This window comes from Urocitellus parryii, chromosome 11 (assembly GCF_045843805.1).
Source record: "Urocitellus parryii isolate mUroPar1 chromosome 11, mUroPar1.hap1, whole genome shotgun sequence".
NCBI classification, from domain to species: Eukaryota; Metazoa; Chordata; class Mammalia; order Rodentia; family Sciuridae; genus Urocitellus; species Urocitellus parryii.
Genome location: NC_135541.1, coordinates 3,574,101 through 3,597,176, shown reverse-complemented (window position 1 = coordinate 3,597,176; position 23,076 = coordinate 3,574,101). Strand labels below are relative to the sequence as shown.

At 58.9% G+C, this 23,076-nt stretch overlaps 1 protein-coding gene across 1 annotated transcript in view; it reads left to right on the top strand.

The window, feature by feature from the left end:
• Chd5 (chromodomain helicase DNA binding protein 5) overlaps positions 1-23,076 on the top strand; it is a 55,607-nt gene that overhangs the window by 13,751 nt on the left and 18,780 nt on the right. Inside the window, exons 3-20 of the mRNA XM_077791096.1 lie at positions 2,928-3,107; positions 4,740-4,858; positions 5,336-5,574; positions 7,300-7,424; positions 8,453-8,576; positions 9,293-9,459; positions 9,608-9,829; positions 11,621-11,827; positions 12,071-12,282; positions 14,361-14,492; positions 14,583-14,691; positions 15,501-15,692; positions 15,775-15,975; positions 19,253-19,390; positions 19,475-19,596; positions 20,283-20,456; positions 20,626-20,767; positions 21,848-21,979. Coding sequence (XP_077647222.1) covers positions 2,928-3,107; positions 4,740-4,858; positions 5,336-5,574; positions 7,300-7,424; positions 8,453-8,576; positions 9,293-9,459; positions 9,608-9,829; positions 11,621-11,827; positions 12,071-12,282; positions 14,361-14,492; positions 14,583-14,691; positions 15,501-15,692; positions 15,775-15,975; positions 19,253-19,390; positions 19,475-19,596; positions 20,283-20,456; positions 20,626-20,767; positions 21,848-21,979 — 2,937 coding nt within the window. The remainder of the gene's footprint in view (positions 1-2,927; positions 3,108-4,739; positions 4,859-5,335; positions 5,575-7,299; positions 7,425-8,452; positions 8,577-9,292; positions 9,460-9,607; positions 9,830-11,620; positions 11,828-12,070; positions 12,283-14,360; positions 14,493-14,582; positions 14,692-15,500; positions 15,693-15,774; positions 15,976-19,252; positions 19,391-19,474; positions 19,597-20,282; positions 20,457-20,625; positions 20,768-21,847; positions 21,980-23,076) is intronic.

Below are 23,076 nucleotides of genomic sequence, written 5' to 3'. Positions count from 1 at the left end.
CCCTTTGGGGGAGGCCCAAGGAAGGGAGGTGGCCAGGGGCCCCTGGGCCTCAGAGCCTTCTCTTTGGCGGCTTCTTCCTCCTCTGTGAAATGAGAGGCTGACATCTTGCCTGAGCCTCAGGTGGTTGGCTGCAGGGAAGGGGTCTCCTGCTCGGCTCTGGGGTGGACTCTGGCCCAGTCTGTCAGGACCAGGCTTTGGCCTTCTGCCAGGCCTGCTCCCCCTGAGCTGTGCACACGTGCTGCCGCCAGACAGCACAGTCTGCAGGCGGCTCCTCCTGGCTCCCTGCTGCCCTCCCCCCATCTTTCCGCCCCCCCTGGGCCTTGCATGCCGAGCTGTGCTGGCCACTCCTTGCCTCTCTCACCCTGATGCTTCCCAGCAGATGCCTGGGCCAGCTTCTCTGGAGCTGTTGCTACACAGCCCCGTCTTGTCTGAGTCACGTTGTCCGTCCACACTGCTGCCCAGCTGCAGGCTCGCCCTGTGCAGTGGCTCCAGCCCAGTCTGATGGACAGATGAGGGAGATGAGGCTGGTTCGTTTCCTCCTGCTGCCTTCCAAGTAGAGTTGGGGTGGTCTTGGGTCATCTGGGCATTACCAGGGGAGGACGTGGTCCTGGCGCCTGGGTGTGGATGGTGTTGAAAGTGTCGCTCTGCCTGCGGGACCTGCCCTCCTCTGCCACTGTCTTCTGAGCATGGCTTCCCTGCCTGGCTGGCCTCTGTGTCAGAAACACCCAAGGGCTTACTTCAGGCCCCCCTTGGTTCCGCCTACCATCCTTTGTGGCACTGCCTTTGCACAGATGAGGAGGCTGAGGTTCAGCTCTGCTGCAGACTTGCCCAAGGCCCTGGATAGCAAGGGGCAAAGCCTCCCAGGGATCCCCAGGACCCACGGGCAGGACCCCGGGTCCTCTGGCTTCATCCCTGGCCAGTTTGTGGGGTCCGCCCTGAGGCAGCTGAGGGCTGCTTGGATTCCCTCCCTTGGGCTGCCTCAGCTGCTGTCCATGGTGCTGAAGCTCCCCGAGGCTCTCACCCTCCTCCTTACCTTTGCTGGGGTGAAGCCTGTATTTCTTGACTGGGGAAAACGGATGTTCTTGTCTGATGCCCAGCTCTTCAGAGGACTGTGGAAGAGCCTAAGAGCCAGGCTCAGGCAGCAGCCAGGGCTGGGAGCTGCCCTGCTCCGGGTGTGGTCAAGTCAGTGTTCTGAGAAACACCGCAGTTCCAGAAAAGCAAGGAGGCCCTGTTTCTGCTACCTGCTGGCGTTGTTGGCTTGGGGATTAGTGGACGTAAGAGGTTTGAGAGCGGGAGCCTGGTGGAGAGCTGGGAAGTGTAGGCAGCGCCTGGCGGGGTCCTTCCTGGCCTGATCTCAGGGAGAGCCCCTCAGTGGCCTCCATTCTCACCTAGCCATTGGGGATGTGCCTGTTCAGAGCCTCTCTCCTGGGAAAAGGTTAGGTCATAACTCCTTTTGTTGCTGATGACCTTTATTTTATTTGTATATGGCATTGAGAGTGGAACCCAGTGACCACAGATGCCAGGAAAGTGCTCTACCACTGAGCCCCAGCCCCAGCCTCCCCGGCTATAGCTCTTTACAGCGCGACCTGAAAGGGAGAGTTGTGCTGGGGCCCTCATGGCTTCTCCAGGCGGACCCCGCTGCCCCTCCCGTCCTCCCCGTCTTCTGCACTCTCTTCCTGCCCCACTCTCTGATGCTCCCCTCTGTCCCACTGCCGGTCCCTGAGCTCACATTTCATCTCCCGAGTTCTCTCTCCATCTCTTCCTATGCCACCCCACCTGCCTTGTTTTTTGGGACTGGGGATTGGACCCAGAGGGGCCTAACCACTGAGCCACATCCCCAGCCCTTTTTATTTTTAATTTTGTGGCAGGGTCTTGCTAAGTTGCTTAGGGCCTCACTAAGTTGCTGAGGCTGGCTTTGAACTTGCCGTCTTCCTGTCTCGGCCTCCCGAGCTGATGGGATTACAGGCGTGCTCCACCATGCCCAGCCCCATGCCTCTCGTCGCTCACCTTGAAAACAGTTCATTGTAGTCATGAGAGTGACAGGCCGAGTGCTCTGTCTGTAGCCACAGTGCCAGCCTCTCCCCCCAGACCCCAGCCCAAGGGGACTGGGAAGGCTCTGCCCCACTTGCTTTCTTCAGGGCCAGGAGGAGACTGCTTTCTGCTGGGGCAGTACCTTTCTGGTGGGGATGCTCTGGCTATAAACACCCTTATCTCCATATAAATGGGCCATTTTCTGCCTGTTCAGACAGGAGACTAAATCAGGGAAGCCAGGCTTAAGAGCTGCCTAAATTACCTTGTCTCATATTGAGAGAAGTGGCCAGTGTGGGGTGGTGGGGAAGGTGGGCTTGTGCCCTGGCAGCCTCTGGAGAGCCGGCTGCAGAGAAACCTGGGGTGTGCCCCATGTTAATTGAGGTGTGGCTTGATAGGTGTGGTTCCTGGGGCGCAGCAGTAGCAGGGCTTCAGGGCTGGAGCCTGGGTGGGCACCAGTAGGGACATTGTTTCCTGCGTGGGGCTTTTTCTGTATACCTTGGTATTGGACTCTGGCTGTGGTGACCTCTACCATCAGCTCCTGGGTTCCAGTACCATTGTGCAAGACTAGTCACAATCCCAGAGTCCTCAGAAGCCTGGCTTTGACCAGAAAAGCAAGAGGACGTGGAACCGGAGCTGCTCGAGGGTGGGCCAGGCAGGCTGCGTCTCGCTTGGGAGAGGGTCTGGTTTGCGGGAGGCCTTGCCTGACTGGCACTTCTCATTCAGCGGGCAGTGAGACCCTTGACTTGTGCTGGCTCAGAGCTGTGAGTATTGGACACGGATGAGGGACGGGTGGGCTGACTAACCTGGCCAGGCTGCTCGCAGAGCCACACTTCTGCCCGGGACCCTCAATTCTCTTGGGACCTCTGAGGCCCTCACTGTGCCCCTTTCTTTTCCAGGGGAGCAACGATGAGCTTTCAGAGAATGAGGAGGATCTGGAAGAGAAGTCAGAGAGCGAAGGCAGTGACTACTCCCCTAACAAAAAGAAGAAGAAGAAACTCAAGGACAAGAAGGAGAAAAAAGCCAAGCGGAAGAAGAAGGACGAGGACGAGGATGACAATGACGACGGGTGCTTAAAGGTGACCGCTGTGGCCTGGGCTGGAGGAGCTCCAGTTCTCTACCCTCCAGCCTGAGAGTCCATCCCGGGTTTTCCCAACCAGCGTGCACCGTGGACATTGGACACCATGTCTGAGATGTGCAATGGCCAGGCCTCCTGGAGACGTGTTGAGATAACGAGGGGCAGATTGGGGAGCTGGTGGAGGAAATTGCGTGTCTTGCTGATGTGTTGGCTGCTCTTGGCAGTGGTTTGCCTGCGTGCGCCTGCCCCTGTTTCTGGGGAGAGTGACAGCATGAGCTTGGGTCAAGTGTCAGGAACCTTTGCTTGGAGCAGGACAAAGTAGAGTCTTCTCTGCCAGCAATAGCTGGCCAGCCCCGCTTAGGGTGGGAATGGAACCTCGTTCCTAGCTTGCTCTGCAAGTCTGCCCGAGCCAGTGGGCATTCCCCAAGTCTCCTGCTGGACTTGGAGCAGAGCAGCTGCAGAGAATGGTCTTGCTTTCCTGGGGGACGAGTGGCTTCCCATGAATGTGCGGAAACATGGGAAAAAGCCACGCTTTAGGCTCAGCCTCACACCCCCTGGGACTCAGGACCTCCACTCTCGGTGTTGGAGGATGACCCTGAGTCACCAGGAGGGCTTTGCTCCTCGAGCCCCACAGCATAAAGATGAATGCTCCATAGATAATAGCTCAGCCGCTGCTGGGCGGAAACACCGGTGGGAATGACTGAAGCTAGGAGGTGCCGAGGGGGGCAGCTCTCTCGGGGGTGTCCCCACACTGAGTGCTCTCATGAATCAGTGGGTGTGTTGTGAGTCATCTGCGACTGGTGATAGCTGAGGGGCTGACAGTTCTGACTTCAGGGAGCAGTTCAGGGTCCCCCAACAGTGTCATCCACTGCCTAGCTTCCATGCCCGCTCTGCTCTCCTGGGGTGGGCTGAAGGGCCCAGCTGCCTGCAGGGATGGTAGGGACAGGTTGGTCACGGGAGGGTGTCCAGCTCTCTTGGAGCCAGGTTCCCAAGCTGCTCTCCAGTGCTGGTCAGGCAGGCCTGGTCCTCAGCTCCAGGGGGCCAGGGAGGCCATGTACCACCAGGGGACTTTCTACTGCAGGAGCAGAAAGCCCAGCTCCCCGGTGAAGGCAGCACAGGGGTATACGGAGTCAGGGCCCTGAGACGGAGAGGTGGGGGATTCCAGGGTGTGGGCCCCGGTGGAGGCTGTTTCTGTGCACCCCTCTCTGCCTCTGTGGGGTCAGCAGAGCTCAGGCTAGGTGTCCTCAGGGCTAAGGGCAGGTGCAGAGCTTAGGGTTCCTCAGCCCCATTCTGCAGGACTCCCCATCCAGTCACAGCCTGCATGGGACAGCGTGGCCATCTGGTCATCTGACCCCTGGGATGGGTCTCTTTGAGAGCTGGCTGGGGTGTCTCCACACCTCCCTGGTCTCCGTGTCCTATCCAGAAAGTGAAGCATTGGCTAAAGGACCCTCTCAGCTCTGCCCTGGACAGGCCGTTGACCCATGCCCTACCCGGGCCAGGACTTGCCTTCCTGTCCTTAGAACCTGACCTGTCCTTTCAGGGGCCAAACAGGACTGCACTGGGGGAATCTGGGTTGCAGATTGGGGGACCCCCACCTCACCTCTGATTCCACTTTTGGCCTCTGTCTCCCTAGGAGCCCAAGTCCTCGGGGCAGCTCATGGCTGAGTGGGGCCTGGACGATGTGGACTACCTGTTCTCGGAGGAGGACTACCACACCCTAACCAACTACAAGGCCTTCAGCCAGTTCCTCCGGTGGGTTGGGGTCCAGGATGCTGCAGCTGGGCATCTGTGGGTCTGTCCCCTGGGGGGCAACCAAGTCAGAGGTTGGGACAGAGAGGCAGAGCCCAGGATGAGGGCTGTCAGGCTAACCACTGACCTGCAGGGCTGGCAGGGGAGGGTCCTGTCCCTCCCCTTCATTTTAACAGGTGGTCAGGCCTCCCCTGGCTGGCCTGCCCTGGGTCCTCCTGTCTCTTCCTCTTGGGTGCCACCTGCTGCAGCGCCCTCTGTCCTCTCAGATCTTGCGGGGTCTACACACTGGTTAGCCACTCACCCGCTGTGAAGGAGGGAACAGGAGTGTCTGGGGTGGACTCTTGTCTTGGCTTTGCGCTTCCCTGTCCTCCTTTCTACCTGGTTTCGCTAGCCAGGGAACATGGGGCTGCTGCTGGAGGCTGCGGGGCTGGGAGAAGGGACGGCTCTGCCCTCATGTCCTGGCTGTTTCTCCCAACACAGGCCGCTCATTGCCAAGAGGAACCCGAAGATCCCCATGTCCAAAATGATGACGGTCCTAGGTGCCAAGTGGCGGGAATTCAGTGCCAATAACCCTTTCAAGGGCAGCTCTGCGGCAGCAGCTGCGGCGGCTGTGGCCGCAGCCGTAGAGACGGTTACCATCGCCCCGCCACTGGCCATCAGCCCCCAGCAGGTGCCCCAGCCAGTGCCCATCCGCAAGGCTAAGACCAAAGAGGGCAAGGGTAAGACTGCAGGTGGGGGGACTCACGCCCTGCTGGGCACCTGGGCACTCCTTACCAGGGGGTTTGGGCTGACCCGCCCTTTCTCTGTGGCCATGTGGCATCGAGCTTGGTCCTGTCTACCTGTGGGGTAGGGAGGAACGGGAATGATGGGCACAGAGCTTTGGAGGTAGTGCCTGGCCATCCAGCAGGCCCCTCTACCTGGGATGGTGGGAAGGAGGGAGGCCCGAGTGTCCTGGGCTTCTGGGAGTTGGCAGGCTGGAGTTGGAGGTGGCCAGGGTTAGCCTGTTGACCTCTCCTCTGGGCGCCACTGTGGCATAGTCCTTGTCCAGGCCTGCGGGGTAGCTAGAGGATCATTTCCCTGCCCCTTCTGGCTTTAGGATCCAGGGAGGTGCAGGAGTTGGGAGTAAGGGGCTGGTATGGTCAGACTGGAGTCCAGGAAGGAGGTCCAGATCCAGTCTGACTCAGGGCTAGGGGTTGTGGACAGAAGAGGGCAGCAGGGCCCTGTGAGACTTGAAGTGCCCCAGGGAGCATTCTGGGTGGAGGTTTCTGGCTTCCTGGGTTTGGGGACATGGGTCTCCCAGGGTGCTCCCTAGTGCCATCTCCAGTAACTCAGCCTTCCTGGATGCTGCTTTGGTTTTTGATGGGGGTGGGGGTTGAGGAGATCTGAGGACCCTGGTTTTCAGCCCCAAGGAGATTGGTAGCTGGGTGAGGTGGTGTACTCCTGTCATCTCAGTGACTTGAGAGGCTGAGACAGGAGGATCACAAGTTTGAGGTCAGCCTCAGCAAGTTAACAAGGCTCCCAGCAACTTAGAGAAGACTCTGTCACAAAATTAAATAAATAAGTGAATAAAAAGGGCTGGCTCTGTGGTAAAGCACCCCTGGGTTAAATCCAAGGGATATATTAAAAAAGCCGCATTGGTTTCTGGGACAAGGCCGTGGTGCCGTGCCTGGCACCCCTTTGCTGGGTCTTGGAGGGGGCCTGCTAGGCAAGTCTGACCCTGCACCTTATCCTGCCTGACCCTTGTCACCAGGACCTCAGGAAGGGCCTGGCCTATCCACCACCTGCCCATCCACTTATTTCCTCTGGGCTCCAGCTGCCCAGCTATTGATTCTTGAGCCGCTGCTTCCCAGCTGAGCTGTTGAAGTAGATTCTTTGTAGCATCACAGAGGGAGCAGTGGGACTCCCAGTCCTGTCCCCAGTGTGGCCAGAAGAGGGCCTCGGCGAAAGCCACCTGGGTGTGAATCCCGCCGCTGGACCTCTCCTCCTCTGCTTCTCCTGGCAGTGGGTTGGGCCACTGGGGGTGGCTCACTGCCCCGTGGCTAGCTTCAACTTGCCGGCCTTTCCCTGGGGGGCAGCTGTGGGAGGGGCCTGCCCTGCCTGCTTGTAGGAAGGGCTTTTGGCCTCAGGACGCAGCTCTGGGGGCCCAAGCATGGACCACAGGCGGGTGGGTGTGCCTTTGGTGGCTCTGCTGAGGCGGATGGGGGCTTCCTTGGCTGGGGTGGGGACAGTGTAGGGGCAGGTGCCCTTGGCAGAGGGCCAGTGCTTTGGCCTGGCAGACAAACGTGGGTCAGGTCAGTCTCTGGCTTTCCCTTTCCCTGCTGTGTGACTCAAGCAGGGACTCCCTGTGTCCCCAGCCCTCATGCCTCATCTGAAAAGGGAGATGGTAAAACCTCATTGGGTCCCCTCATGAAGTGGCAGTTGGTGATCATGACCCTTGTTCTCAGGGCCTGGAGTGAGGAAGAAGATTAAAGGCTCCAAAGACGGGAAGAAGAAGGGCAAGGGGAAGAAGGTGGCTGGGCTCAAGTTCCGCTTTGGGGGGATTGGTGGCAAGAGGAAGAGGGGCTCTTCGGTGAGTGTGTATGTGAGCATGCATACTAAGTGTGTGCGTGTGTGCGTGTGCATGCAGATGTGTGAATGTGTGTATGTGCATGTGTGCTGGGGAGGGCCCGGGGGACCGAGGACAGTGGGCTTTCCTTTCATTCTCCTAAGCTGGCTGGGGGCTGGGGGCTGGGCCCCCTCCCCTTCATTCTCCCTGCATGCCTGCTGGGCTTTCCCTGTGGCTCTGGTGGGGTAGAGGCTGGATCTTTCCAAGGCCCCTCTAGCTTGGGCTCTGGGCAGGAACTTTCCCCAGCCCACATTCTCTGGCTCCTGCTGCCACAGCTGCGGCTCCATCCAGGTAGCAGGGTACACTGGGAGGGTGGGGCCCGGGGAGGTGGTATGTAGGACCAGGCTAGTTGGAGCCCTGGTTATCCCTCCACCCCCAGGCCCAGCTCTGACCCTTCTCTGTGTGTGGAGGGTTTTTCCCCTCCCCTCAGCCCTGCAAGGTGAGAGGAAGTTGGAAGCTGTTGAGTTTAGCTGCTCTGAAGGGGAATATGGAGCAGAAGGGATGGCCCACCCCAGACCTGGTGGTCCAGGTCAGCTTAGCCAACACTTGATGAGCACCTGCTGTGTCCAGCAGCACATCTAGGGAGAGAGCGTGCAGACAGGCCACGCCACACCTGGCTCAGCACTGGCCTGTGGGTTCGGCCAAGGAGAGGCCTGGGGAGACTCCTTGGGTGGGGGTTCCTTAGGTCTGCCCCTTGCAGGCAGTTTGGCAGGATGGAGGGCAGGGCCTGGGGAGTGGTGTGGAGGTGCAGATGTGGAAGTGCCTGGGGGCTGGAGAGCAGGGCTCAGTGGGTGGGGGGACCTCAGGCTGGGCCAGTGGGCTGGGCTATGGCATGAGGCTTCTCTCTGGATGTGGGGGAAGTGAACCCCAGGGAGCAGTCTCCAAAGCCTCCCCTGGCCCTGCATGGCCTCACCCCACCCATCCAGGCAAGCAAAGACCTTGGATGAGCCCTGGGTATCCCTGGCTCAGAGGCCCCCTCCCTTCCTCTGCAGAGTGAGGAAGATGAGCGGGAGGAGTCGGACTTGGATAGTGCCAGCATCCACAGCTCCTCCGTGCGCTCTGAGTGCTCTGCAGCTCTGGGCAAGAAGAGCAAAAGGCGGCGCAAGAAGAGGAGGAGTGAGTGGGGCTTCCTGTTGCAGGGCTGCCAGGCCCTCCTGGTAGATATGGGGGCATTGCCAACACTTGATGAGCACCTGCTGTGTCCAGCAGCAGATCTAGGGAGAGAGCGTGCAGACAGTCCCTGGGGACGTGGGGAGGCATCCTCAGGCCTCAGCCTCCCCTGGTCTTGGCCAGGAAGGTGCTCTGTTGTTCCTCAACTGCCCTGGTCTCTTCTATCACAAGAGAGGGGTGTCCTGAGGAAGAAGTAGGACCCTGGGTGTGAGCCACCAAGGGTCTGCGCTGGCAGGTAGGGCTGGAGAAACTCATCCACTGGCCACCCTGTCACCCACCCCTTTCCCCACCCACCAACACCCCTTCATCCTCTCACCCCCTAGTTTCATCCCTCTGTCCCCTTTCCTCCCTCTCTTTTATCTTTCTGTCCATCCATTTTTCTGTTCCTCCATCCACCTTTCCCTCCTTTTCCTTATATCTATCTTCCATCCATCTCCTCTCTTTTCCTACTTAAGCCACCCCCAGCATTTGTTCACCCCATAGGTCCCCCAACCCCCCCATCCCCCCACCCCCCCACCTGTCCATCCTGTCCACACACTGACCAGTCATCCACCCAGCATCTATTAAGCACCTACTGAATATCTGTCAGGCAAGGGTGATGGAGATGGTTATGCATCACTAGGGGGACGGCCCCTCCACTGCTGCCTTTTCCCCCTCTCCAGTTGACGATGGTGATGGCTATGAGACGGACCACCAGGACTACTGCGAGGTGTGCCAGCAGGGGGGGGAGATCATCCTGTGTGACACCTGCCCGCGGGCCTACCACCTCGTCTGCCTCGACCCCGAGCTGGAGAAGGCTCCCGAGGGCAAGTGGAGCTGCCCGCACTGCGTAAGCCCCGGTGGAGGCGGCCACAGGGGAGGGCAGGGACGGCACCTGGCTCCCTGGACCCGGTGCCATCACCCGCACCCGTGGTGGGGAGTCGGGCCGGGAGTTGGGGGACCCGTCCCAAGGTGCCTCCACCTGGACACCCCTCCAGGAGAAGGAGGGCATCCAGTGGGAGCCGAAGGATGACGACGAGGAGGAGGAGGAGGGCGGCTGTGAGGAGGAGGAGGACGACCACATGGAGTTCTGCCGGGTGTGCAAGGACGGCGGCGAGCTGCTGTGCTGCGACGCCTGCCCCTCCTCCTACCACCTGCACTGCCTCAACCCGCCGCTGCCGGAGATCCCAAACGGTGAATGGCTCTGCCCGCGCTGTACTGTGAGTGTTACGCCGCCCCGCCCGCCCCGCCCACCCTGCTCTAGGCCCCGCCCACCGTGCTCGAGGCCCCGCCCCCGGGCCTGTGTGGCTTCTGAATGCCCTTTCTTAGCAGCTACCCGTCAGCAAGCGTTTACTCTGCCCCAAGTTTGGCACAGACCTCATTCCCTTAGCCTTACTGAGCGTTCAAGAGCCAGGCTTTTGTTATTCCCATTTTTAGATGAGAAAATTGAGGCTCAGGAAAGGAAGTGAAGTGACTTAGGGCCACACAGCTGCAGAACTGTCCACTTAGACCCAGATCTTTGGAGCCACCCTGGCCCTGGCTCTGTCCCAAGACTGGGGTAATGGGACGCTTGAATCCCTGTTTCTGCAGGGAGGTGCCCCTCAGTGACTATAGGCTTGTGAAGGCCTTGTGCTCTGAGTTGGCCCCCACTACCCTGCCACCCAAGTGATGGACCCCCGTGCCCTGTGGTCCTGCCTGTGCTGTGGCTAGCCCTGGCCACTGTGTACCTGGGCTGGTGTTGTGTCTGTGCATGTGTGTCTGTGTTGCATAGGAGCCTGGGAGCCCTGTTGGACAGGTGCAGCCTTCTTAGCTGTTCTGCAAAACCCCCTGTGATGAGAGGTGACAGGAGCTTAGTTCTGTCCAGGTCCTTCCCTGTAGGGTAGGGATGGAGGTGGGTCAGGGTGGGGCAAGGAGGTGTCCCATCTACTGACCAGAGCCAGTGGAGGAGGCTGGTCCTACCTGACTCCCCGTCTCCTCTCCTCCTCTGCTCCTTGGCGTTTGCTCTCACTAGGCTAAAGCAAGGCCGCCTGTGGGGCTTTGTGGCATGCAGTGTATACCTGAAAGCCTTCCTGTGTGGTTTGGCACCACAGTAGTCCTAGATGTGGAGGAAGGTGAGGCCCTATTTTGAAGATGAGAAAACAGACTCAGGGCTGTACCTAACCCCAGGTGGCTTGACAAAGATATGTGGACAGGTGGTGGCAGGGGTGGGACCTGCCCCCTCCAGCAGAGCTGTCTCTTGACATGCACAATCTCTGCCCCAGCCCAGCTGTGGCTCAGAACCGCCTCCTGCAAGGGCCAGGGCTGCTCAGAGCCCTGTCAGGGTAGCATGCTCAGTGCACAGGTGGTGGATCTGCGGCCCCTGCATTTATCACTTCTGCCAGTCAGCAATTCCCTGGAGCCCAGGGTCCATCAGGACCCCAGTAGGTTTCTGGGCTGATGGAGACTGGGTTTCTGAGCCAGCCAGCTCAGATACACAGTGCCTGGATGGTTGCAGCCCCGCCTGGGGTGAGGCAGGGGACAGAGCTGCACTGTCCTTCAGTGCCAGGCAGGAGCTTGTGCCCCACAGGTGCTTGTGGTCAGGATATGATGTGGCATGTTTTCAGGTGGGTTTAGGCAGGGAATGGGCAGTGGGAGGACCCATAAGTGGGGGAACGCTGAGTCTTGGGCTCTGCTCCCCGCTCCGCTGTTCCTGGCTGAGTGGGCCACGTTTTCTCCATCTGTCCTGTGTGTATGGCCATCTCCTCACCTGGCTCAGGTTTTCCAGGTGTGAGGAAGCTCACAGTCAAGTGCAAAGGACGCACATGGACTCAGTGTTGCCCATCTCCTGCAGGCACAGCATGTGCTGGTTCCTGTGGACAGGGGTGGGTGCCGTGGAGTCACTGTGGTATTCCTCTGACTTGGGGACTCTGCATCTGGTTGGAGGGAGCCTGTGTGACAGCTGATGTTGTGGGAGCCCTGGGGTGTAGCCCTGTGCCTAAGCCCTGAACTTGGGGACCCTCTTGTGTCCACAGTGTCCCCCACTGAAGGGCAAAGTCCAGCGGATCCTACACTGGAGGTGGACAGAGCCCCCGGCTCCCTTCACGGTGGGGCTGCCAGGACCCGATGTGGAGCCGGGAATGCCCCCACCCAAGCCCCTGGAGGGTATCCCCGAGAGAGAGTTCTTTGTCAAGTGGGCTGGGCTCTCCTACTGGCACTGCTCCTGGGTGAAGGAGCTACAGGTGAGGCTCGTGGGCAGGTGTGGCTGTGCTAGGCATGGCCTGGTGTGAGACTCTTGGCCCTTCTGGATGATGAGGAAGGGGCTGACACACAGTGCCCACCCACTGGGGGAAGGGCATTGCTGGGAGTGGGCAGCTGAGGGGGAGGGTCGTCCTGCCTGGATCAGGGCTGGGGGTAGGGAGCTGGGTGAGGGACACAGAGACACAGCCCACCTACCTCTGGTGACTGCCGGGCTCTGTGAGCAGCTGGAGCTCTACCACACGGTGATGTATCGCAACTACCAAAGAAAGAATGACATGGATGAGCCGCCACCCTTTGACTATGGCTCTGGGGATGAGGACGGCAAGAGCGAGAAGAGGAAGAACAAGGACCCTCTGTACGCCAAGATGGAGGAACGCTTTTACCGCTACGGCATCAAGCCCGAGTGGATGATGATCCATCGCATCCTGAACCACAGGTGTGTGCCCCGGGTGGTGACAGCCCTGAGCCTCACTGGAGGCGGACACCTGTGGAGCCGGGACCAGTGGTCCATTCACTCTGTAAGATGGGCACAGGGCTGGGAGCCTGGAGCCTTTGGGGCTGCTGCTCAGAGCCACGTATGGGTGCAGCGGGGCAGGAGGAAGAGGCCACGGGCTCCCCGCTGCTGGTGATCTGACTGTCCAGCTAGAAGGGCCCTCTGCCCAGGACACACTTGTATGTGCTTATAGAGGACAGTGGCAGAGTCATATGGAGAAAAGAGGAACTTGACAACCAGCCTGTAAACCTTACACAGAGCGGAAACGGGGTCGGGGAGCCTCGCATTCCCAGGATCCTGCTGAGTCAGCTGGATGCCCACAGGAGGGTTTTGAGGACCAGAAAGGCTGGGGTGCAGGGGTTTAGCATTCTCCACGTTTATCACAGCAGCCAACATCGGGCAGTGTGGGGGACCAGCAAGGATAAGTCAGTGTCCCAAGCCTCACAACAGGTGGCAGAGCAGAGGGAACAGGTGCATCTGGGGGTAGGATTACTCTCTTAGCCACTGTGCTAACCTTCGTGCCCCTGTGGCAGCTTAGTTGAGCCGTCTGGGAATTCTCCAGGTGACTTGGTGACCGTAGGCTGCAGGAGGCCAGGACGAGGAGGCCGAGGGTTCTGAGAGAACATTTGACTTCCATGTGGTGGGCAGTGGCAGCACCTGCTGATTCTCTAGCTCAGGTGCTAGGAAGCAGGTGGTGGCCACCAGGGGGCCTTGGAGGGGGACCCAGCTTGGAGTACTGTACTCCCTGCTTGCGCCCTGAACTTGTGGCTCTGCCCTTGAGGGGCTCAGGATCTGGTGGCTGTTCCTGCCCTGCGTGCCTTGGGGAGTGTCTTGATCGTCAGTTGCTGGGTGCTCCGTGCTCCATTTCCACCCCAGCTCCCCATTTTTCTGGGATTCATGGTTGTGGGCTCCCTGTGCCTGTCTGTCTTATGAAGTGGGCTGCTGTCAGGCTGAAGGAGCTTGCAGAGGCCTTGCTGGGGTGGCCTTCAGGGCGGAGGGGCTGTGCAACTTGAAAAGGCTCCTCCCTTTGACTGTGAAGTGCCCCCGCCCGTCCCCAGACTTCACTGAGAGTGGCCCTTTCTGAGGGTCAGTATCTAGAGAAGCCTGAGCCCCACAGCGTCTACCTTTGTTAAATTGCATGTTAAAAGCAGTTTTCCTCTGTGCTTCTAACGTGGAACAGGTAACTCTCCCCTGGACTTATTCCCTGGAGTCCATGTACCAACCAATTATTTGCTGAAAAAGAATCCACTGGTTTCCATGGTGACTGGGATTGGTCTGGCTTCTTGATGGTGTCCAGGCCAGCTGCAGCACTGCTCATCCACCTGTTGGCCTGGCCACTGCCCTTTAGGGGTGCATGGCCCCCCAGCCCAGCTGTGTTTCCTTGGCCTGGTCACCTGCTCTACTCGGGTGGAAGTTCCTGAGGATCCTCCTGTTGGCCAGAAACAATCTGTGTGCTTCTGGGCTTGTGCATCAGGTCCAGTGCCCCTGGGGCTCTTTGGAAGAGGCCATCCCACCTGTGGGAATTGCATCTTTGCCTGCTTTTTAGAGAAAGGCCCCTCACCTGGGATGGATACTGTCCTTTTATTTTTCCCCCCAATTTTAAATACAGTTTTATTTAAGACATTGCATTTTCCAGTCCTTTGGGTTTTTAAAGTTAGAAAAGGGACAAGACAGAGGAGAGAACTTTCTGTAACAGAGATTCTGAGTTCCTGTGTCCAGCCTGTGACTGGATGTGACTCATCCCTGCAGCAGAGGCTGGAAAGGACTCTGGATGCTGGTCCTGACCCCTCAGTGACCCTTTCTCTTCCAGTCTGTCACTTATCAGAGACCCTCTTCTATTGTGTGTCCTTGGGCAAGCTGCTGTACCTCTCTGGAGCCACTGCCCTGGCACCCTCCTCCTGGGTGGGCCCAGAATCTCAGGGGACCACTAGCACAAGTGGTTGTGCATCACGTGAGGCCCCCACAGTGGCCACTGCCTGGAGTGGCTGCCCCTCCCTCACCACCTATTTGCTGTGTTGCAGCTTTGACAAAAAGGGGGATGTCCACTACCTGATCAAGTGGAAAGACCTGCCCTATGACCAGTGCACCTGGGAGATTGATGACATCGACATCCCCTACTATGACAACCTGAAGCAGGCCTACTGGGGCCACAGGTGGGCTGCGGGATCCAGCCACCAGGTGCGGGCCCCTGGGTCCCCCTCCTGACTTGAACTCAGCTCTCCTGCACCCACGCTCTTTCCCAGGGAGCTGATGCTGGGAGAGGACGCCAGACTGCCCAAGCGGCTGATCAAGAAGGGCAAGAAGCTGAAGGATGATAAGCAGGAGAAGCCGCCAGACACGCCCATTGTGGACGTGAGTTGAGACTTGGGCAGCAGGGTAGGATGGCCAGGGCTCCCTGGCCCAGGCTTGTCTGTGGAGGAGGGCGCGTTCTCGGGACCCTCATGTGCTGGGACTCACCCACATGCCCACAGCCTGGCAGCTGGCGTGCCAGTTACACACCATTCCTACCTGCGAGGCATGCTGGCCAGTGCATTCAGCAGAGCTCCCTGGGGTGTCTAACAGTGCCTGGCCCTTGGGTGGCACTGGGGGGTTAATGAGCCCTGAGCCCTGTTCCAGAAGCATCTTCTCCCAGGGCCCTGGGCAGGGACACACAGCAGGGTGTCAGCTGTGTGGGAGAGGCAGTGGGTCTAGTCCCTCAGGAGAACTTTCATCAGAGAGGCGCCTGCAGCCACAGCATGAAGGGCCCAGGTGATGTCCTGGGCCAAGTGGAGGTGGTGGTTCTGGCAGCCGTTGAGAGTCCCCAGATCCACGTTCATTCTGTCACTCACCCAACAGTAGGGACAAGTGCCCCAGCGTCAGAGGCACTGTGTGGGGCATCTGGGAAGCAGGGAGCAGGATTTGGGGGGGGGGTCATGACAACCTGGGTCACAGATAGAGAATGCAACAATCAGATGCCCCTGGAAGGAGAAGTACAGGGCCAGCTGGGGAGGACCTGTGGCAGCAGATAGGCCAGGGAGGGAGTCGGCCTTCCAGCTGAGGCCTGAGGAAGGGCTGGGGCGGCAGGGAGGAGCAGGAGGGTTCCAGGGAGGAGCAGCTGCCCGTGCAGAGCCTGGAGGGTGGACCCTGTGGCCCAGGACTCAGCGTGTCTCCCTTCCCCACAGCCCACGGTCAAGTTCGACAAGCAGCCGTGGTACATCGACTCCACAGGTGGCACGCTGCACCCCTACCAGCTGGAGGGCCTCAACTGGCTGCGCTTCTCCTGGGCACAGGGCACTGACACCATCCTGGCCGACGAGATGGGCCTGGGCAAGACAGTGCAGACCATCGTGTTCCTGTACTCCTTGTACAAAGAGGTGGGCATGCTGGCAGGTGGGTGGGCAGAGGCTGGCGCCAGCTCTGGGCAGACAGATTCACTGCCTCGGTCTCTCTTGGCAGGGCCACTCCAAGGGGCCCTACCTGGTCAGTGCGCCCCTGTCGACCATCATCAACTGGGAACGTGAGTTCGAGATGTGGGCACCCGACTTCTACGTGGTCACCTACACGGGGGACAAGGAGAGCCGCTCTGTGATCCGCGAGAACGAGTTTTCCTTTGAGGATAATGCCATTCGGAGTGGGAAGAAAGTGTTCCGCATGAAGGTGAGCGTCCCTGTCCCCGGAAGGTGCCTGGTCTCCCAGGGGCCCAGACGCCCTGCAGTGTGCAGTGCCCCTTCCCTGCCCCGTGGAGGTGAGGTGCAGGCTGGCACAGGGCTGCTGCAGAGGAGACTTCAGGCTGGCACCAGCCTCCTAAACAGAGGTGCTGGCCTCCCTGGGAAGACTCTAGGGGAGGATCCGCCTTCCTGCTGCTTCCTGCCTCTGGTGGCATCCCTGGCTTAGGGCTGCATCCCTCGTCCCTCGTCTTGGTCGGGTCACCTGGTTTTCTCCCCTTGGTGTCTGACTTCTGTTTTCTTACAAAGACACCAATCACAGTGCTCACACAGCCACCCGATCCAGCATGACCTCAACTAACTGTATCTGCAAAGACCCGTTTGCAAGAAAGCTTCTAGGTGGACTGGAGTTTAGGGAAGACGTTGTTCACCCCTGTACACCATCGGTGTGCCTCTGGCAAGTCACTGGGTCTCTCTGTGTCTTAGAGTCTTCTCAGAAAAATGGGGCTAACAGACCCCTTTACACAGCTGTTGGGAGGGTCATGGTTAGGAAAAGCTGGGCAGGGCCTCCTGACTTCATACTGCTCACCCCCAGGGGGTTGGTCTTAGGGCAGGCGCTGAGCCAACAGCTCCTGTTAGGAGGAGGGGGCCTAGATTCTGCATTCGATTTACTAGGACTTTTATTTATTTATTTTGCAGTGCTGGGGATTGAACCCAGGGGATCGAACCCAGGGCCTGGCCCTTGCTAGGCAAGTGCTATACCGCTGAGCTAAATCCCCAGTGAGATTCTGCATTTGAAACAAAGTCACAGCTGACACGGACACCCCAGCTTCTGGTACCTTGGCCACACATGGAGCAGAGAAGGTGGTGTCTCAGCAGGCCCCAGCTGAACATCAGCACTCACGTTAGCTCCTGTGTTGGGGGCCGGCAGTGTCCCCCTCCAGAAAGTGCTGTCTTGGCTTCATGGACAGTCTCTGAGCAGCCGTTCAGTTTCCTAGGAGAGGCTCAGAAACTGTCTGCTGAAGGAACAACAACTGGATCAGTGATCCCAAGGTGGCTTTTTAGACAGATGAGCCTATGAGCCTGGGGGGGGGGGTCACAAAGAATCCCCCCCTTAGCTCCCACTGGGGTCTGGCTCTGGCTGAGCACTTCAAAATCTTCACTCCCTTATTTATCATTTTATATATTTTTTTATTTTCTGTACTTATGATTTTATATATTTTTCAACCAGAGATTGAACCCAGGGGCGCTTAACCCCTGAGCCACATCTCCAGCCCATTTTATTTTTTATTTTGAAACAGGTTCTCAATAAGTTGTCTAGGGCCTTACTAAGTTGCTGAGGCTGGCCTTAAACATGTGATTCTCCTGCCTCAGCCTCCTGAGCCGCTGGGATTGCAGGCATGGCCACTGCCCTCAGCTCCTCCCTTATTCTATTAAAAAATCGTGGTAAAATGCACATACATTTACCATTTTAACCATTTAAGAGGACATACTCAGGAGGGTTAAGGATGTTCACGTCATCCTGAAACCCATCTCCAGAGCCCTTTCCACCTGGCAGAAGGGAAGCTGTCTCCATTGAACACCGACGCCCCATCCGACACCTGCCAGCCCCCGGCAGCCACCTCCTGTGTTCTGTGTCTGAGACTCTGGCTCCTCCAGGAGCGTGGGGCCGGTGCAGTCGCACAGTGTGACTCCTTAGCAGAAGGCCTTCAGGGTTCATCCACCGTGAGGCCTGGGTCAGAGTGGCCACCTGCTTTCAGGCTGAGTGCTCCCCACCGGGTGGATGGACTGTGTTTTATTTCATCTGCGGACGGGCCCTTGGGCTGCTTCTCCGCCTGGCCGTCGGGAACAGTGCTGAGGACGTGGGTTGTGCCGCCGTCTCTCCGTCTCCGTCCACGCCTCCCTTGGGGGTGCGCTCAGGGCAGGGTTGCAGGACCACGGGGTCATTCTGTTTTTGACTTTGTGAGGAACAGAGTGAGCTCTCCCAGTCCTTGTGGCTGTCCTCACTGACCTGAGTGAGGGGGCTGGGGCTGGTACCAAGCCTGTGGCCAGCTTTCCCTCTGCCCCTCTCTGATCCCCTCACACGGGCGCTTGTCACTGGGAGAGACGGGTGTGGGGCCTGGTGCAGGGGGAGAGGGCAGGGCGCTCTGTTCAAATGCAGGAGAGCTGCTTCTTCCTTTCTTCATGGCTTGTCTGACCCGCCGTTCTGTGTTTTAGGCATTTCATGTCCCCTTCCCTGGGTCTGGAGATAGAGAGGCTCAAGGCACCGGGGTCCGCCCTGTAACTTGGGGCATAGAATGTGCACCTAGCCCCCTCCCCACCAGCATTTAGGCCCAAGCAAAGTGTGACAGTGGTCACCGAGCAGAGGCAGGGGAGCAGAGACCTGTCCCACAAATGTGGGATCTCAAATGAGAGATCCCACATTCCGGCTCCAGCCCATGTCCCACCATCCCACAGGACTTTTTTTTTTTTTTTTTTTTTACAAGTTACAAACTCAATATTAAAACGATTCAGAATTTCACATCAGCAAATACAAGGCAGGAAACCCCCAGTGTGGAGTCTCTTTCTTCTGTTTGAGCCCTGACTCTGCCATTTGTTACCTGGGAGAGTTCTCCAGCCCGAGGTCCCGTGAACTTTAAGTAGGGACAATGACAGTTCAGCTCATAGAGTACTGAGGGTAAGATGAGAGCGAGGAAGTGGCGCAGGGCTGGCCGCACACCACCCGAGCAGTGAGCAGCAGCTCTCCTGTTTCAGTAACAGTCATCCCCGCACCAACATCCACGGGGTCCCTGGACTGTTCTGGGACCCACAGGTCACCAGAATCCCCAGATGCTCAAGTCCCTTGTATAAAATATGACGTATGCCCACCCTCCCATACACGCTGTCCCCTCTGGCTTCTTATGGTGCTAACTTACAAGACACTTATGACTTTTGCTTACGGGTGAGTGGCGTTTGGATTGTTCAGGGCATAACAGCAAGGATAATGGCAGGTGCGGGATTTCTCCTAAATACTTTCCACCCAAGGTTGGCTGCATCTGTCTGTGTGAAACGCCGGTACGGAGGGGAAACTGGGTTGAGTTTTCTTTGTCTGCCGCACTCCCCTCTTCTGGGCTCTGTCCTCTGGGCCTCAGCTGCCTCCCTCTGTCTCCCCTCCTGTCCTGGGCTGGCCAGGCTCCGGAGCTCCAGGATTCCATCCCCCTGACTCTGCCTTGCAGATCGGTCGGCTCAGCCCCCAGCTGCCTCCTCCCCAATGTTCCTCTTCCCTGCAGAAGGAAGTGCAGATCAAGTTCCACGTCCTCCTCACCTCCTACGAGCTCATCACCATCGACCAGGCCATCCTGGGCTCCATCGAGTGGGCCTGCCTCGTGGTGGACGAGGCCCACCGGCTCAAGAACAACCAGTCCAAGGTAGGCAGTGCTGGCCATGCGGCTGGGGGCCACTCAGATGGGGGTCACCTTGTGCTCCCATGACCGCCCCTCTGCTCCCCGCAGTTTTTCAGGGTCTTGAACAGCTACAAGATCGATTACAAGCTGCTGCTGACGGGGACGCCCCTTCAGAACAACCTGGAGGAGCTCTTCCATCTCCTCAACTTCCTGACTCCAGAGAGGTTCAAGTGCGTCCCCTGCGCCTGGCCGGTGGGGTGGAGGTGCTTGGGGCACAGTGAGGACGTGATCAACGTCCTGGGGCAGGAGGGGCGTGGCACGGGCTCTGCCGTGCTTGGTGGATCCCAACTGCTGCTAAGCCTGCGATCTCCTCCCAGCTCTGCCCTGGAAGGCCCTCCCCAGGGCACCTTCTGGGCTCCTGTCTGTGTCCCCTGCCCTCTTCCCCACCTTCAGGTGACCCACGTGAGCAACAGTGATGGGAGGCAGAGGCCAGGGTGGGGGAGGGTGGAGATGGAACCTGCTTCCCCAGTCTCCTTGTTACCCACCCCACTTTCCTGCTCAGAATGAGGGGCTCAGGGTGAGGAGGGCTGACTTTGGAATTAGGAGGGGTTGAGCCAGGAGCAGGTTTTGGCCTCAGTCGCTGGTTTGTCGTCTGGTTGACAGACCTGGAGAGCTCCCACCCAGGATGCCTCAAGGATGGAAAGATCCTGTGTGGCAGAAAGAGAGGGCTGTGGTGTGTGGGGTGACACAGGCTTAGGCTGATGGCTTCTTAGGGCAGTGCCTGGGCCCCCTGTCCTCCGCCCTGTGCTGCCTGGGCTCTCTGCCCCGGCCCCTTTACCCTAACCCCGAGTTCCTCTGCAGAGGCCCGTGTGTCCTGGGCCTCTGCTGCTGGCCCTCAGCCCTGTCTGTGTTGCAGCAACCTGGAGGGTTTCCTGGAGGAGTTTGCCGACATCTCCAAGGAGGACCAGATCAAGAAGCTGCACGACCTGCTGGGGCCCCACATGCTCCGGCGGCTCAAGGCCGACGTTTTCAAGAACATGCCGGCCAAGACGGAGCTGATTGTCCGCGTGGAGCTGAGCCAGATGCAGAAGTGCGTGGCCGGGCTCAGCCACCTGGGAGTCACCTGCCTCTGCCCCGCCCGAAGGCCCCAAGCTGGCCTTCCTGGGCCCCTCCCTGGGATGGTGGAGGCCTGGGCTCACCTTCGCCGGCCCTTCCTTCTTGGGGCTCTTCTCAGAGCGCCTTGCCTGTGTCCATTGCAGGAAGTACTACAAGTTCATCCTCACGCGGAACTTCGAGGCGCTGAACTCCAAGGGGGGCGGGAACCAGGTGTCCCTGCTCAACATCATGATGGACCTGAAGAAGTGCTGCAACCACCCCTACCTCTTCCCTGTGGCTGCAGTGGTAGGTGCCTGCGCCCGGGCCTTGGGCCCTTGGGCCCTCAGCTCCCCCAAGGACCTGGAGGTGGCCTGGGTCCCCTTCATGCCAGAAGTTCTGAAACCTGCCTTTGTCCACTGCCTGGCTCAGTCTTCTCCTTCCCTCGGGCCCTCCCCATGATGCATAGAGTCAAGGGGCCACCAGGTCACCCCAAAGACCCCTCCATTCCTAGTGCCAGGGCTCCAGGGCAGGATTCGAGGGCCATGCCCAGTCCCTAAGGGAGTTTGCCACCGGCTCCCAGGGGGAGTCCAGCAGCCGTGGGTGAGATGCTCATCCCTGGAACCATGTATTTCAACCCCAGCACTATGTCCTCAGGAAAGTTAAAGCTCCTCTCTGAGCCCCGACATCTTCCTCTGTAAAATAGGGACAGGAGCAGTGTCTACCTGGAAGAGATCTGCTAGGGTCGGAGGAGCACGTGCAGGTGGCACACCCTTGCAGAGAGCTCGGCGCCTGGCGATCCCGGTGAACGTCAGCCTTCACCACCCCAGTATCCCTGCCATTGGGTTCTAGTTTGAACCCTCTGCAGTTCCTCCTCCTTGTCCAACTCTGCTGAGCTGGACAGGGATGTCTGTCCTGGGTGTCCCAGCCTAGGGCAGCCTGAGGTCCTTGTTGTGAGACTCAGGTGGCAGAGTATTTTGTGGGACTTAACTTTCTGATTAACCTGCCCAGCTGGGGTCAGAGGGTCACTCTGCTGGATGTACCCAGTGAATGCAGGGACCAGGCCAAGTTCCTGCTAGAGGAAGGCTGGCGTGGCTTCACCCTCTCTTGGCTTCCTGACATCTCAGGTCTCAGGTGCCAACTAGGGAGCAAGACCAAGGACAGGGCTGGCAGGTCTGTGCCCCACCTGGGAACACGGTGCCCGGAGCCAGCGCCCACGTGATCCGCAGCCCATCCCGTGCTGTTGATCCAGCTCTGGTTTGGGCTTTGTGCTCAGCAGGGCAGACAGGGAGTTGGCCCATGGCTAGACCCTTATCTGTCCCCTGCAGCCTCCTGGGTGCCAAGCCAGGGAGGGATGCTCACCATGGCCCTCTTCTGCTGTGTCCCCAGGAGGCCCCTGTGTTGCCCAATGGCTCCTATGATGGCAGCTCCCTGGTGAAGTCTTCGGGGAAGCTCATGCTGCTGCAGAAGATGCTCAAGAAGTTGCGTGATGAGGGGCACCGTGTGCTGATCTTCTCTCAGGTGGGCCACCCAGGAGCCCCAGCTGACACCCTGCAGAGAGCACCCTGCCTCGGTGGCTGAGTGCCTGCCTTGCCTGTGCCCTCAGGCACTGATGCTGGTCCCTGTGGCTTGGGTATTGAGGATCATTCCCTTGTGTGCCCTGGCGGGAAGCAGCCAGTGGCTGGCTGAGGGCAGAGTTCAGGAGCCCCTCTCCCTGTAGATGACATCTGCTGTCAAGATCAGCCCCACCCTCTGCCCTGTCCCGCCTCCTCTGCTCTTCTCTCACCCCTGCAGCCAGGCCTGTCATGAGGGGGCCCTGGGGTTGGTTTGGGAGAACAGTGGGGCAGCTCCAGGCGCCCCTCTCTCCAGCGTGAGCCTGAGGTTCACTGGCAGCATTCCTGTTGGCACAGAGAGGCAGGGCTGTTCAGCCTCAGGTCGGCTCACTTTTTCCTCCATTCCTTCATTTGCGGCCACTGTCTGTCAGGCTCGGTCCTAGGCCCATGGGTATAGCGAACAATGATCTGGCTCCTCCTCTCAATCTGCCTACTTGAGAGAGGAAGAGTTTTTGAGACGGTTGCCTGAGTCTAGTCGGCTCTGTGTTGGAGGCCGGAGTGATGGGCCTGCAGGATCCTACGGTTTGACCTCCCCTGGAGGTCAGGCCCAGCCAGGCCACTGCTCACAGCCAGAGTGTGGAATCCAGCTCCTCTGCACAGAGGTCAAGCAAACACAACTGTTGCTGTCTGCAGCCCTGACCACACCCCAGGCGGGCAGTGGGCTGGAGTCCCAAGGAAGCAGGCAACCTGTGTCTGAACTCGGATCCACATTCCCCCAACACCACTGCCCACATGAGACCTCATCTGGCAGAGTCCGCCTGGGACCACGTAGAGTGGACTGTCAGAGCGCCAGAAATGTGTGCAGAGGGAGCACGACAGAGGCGGCCTCCTCCTGTCCAAGTGAGCCAGCCAACCCAGACTCCCAAACTCACAGTGGAACTGGCTGCTACGGCATCCCACAAAACCATGATTAGAATCCACATCAAAACAACGATAGAATTGCCTGAAAAAGACTTTCCAGAAACATGTTTAGGGTCCTCAAAAAAATCATGGATTAACCAACAC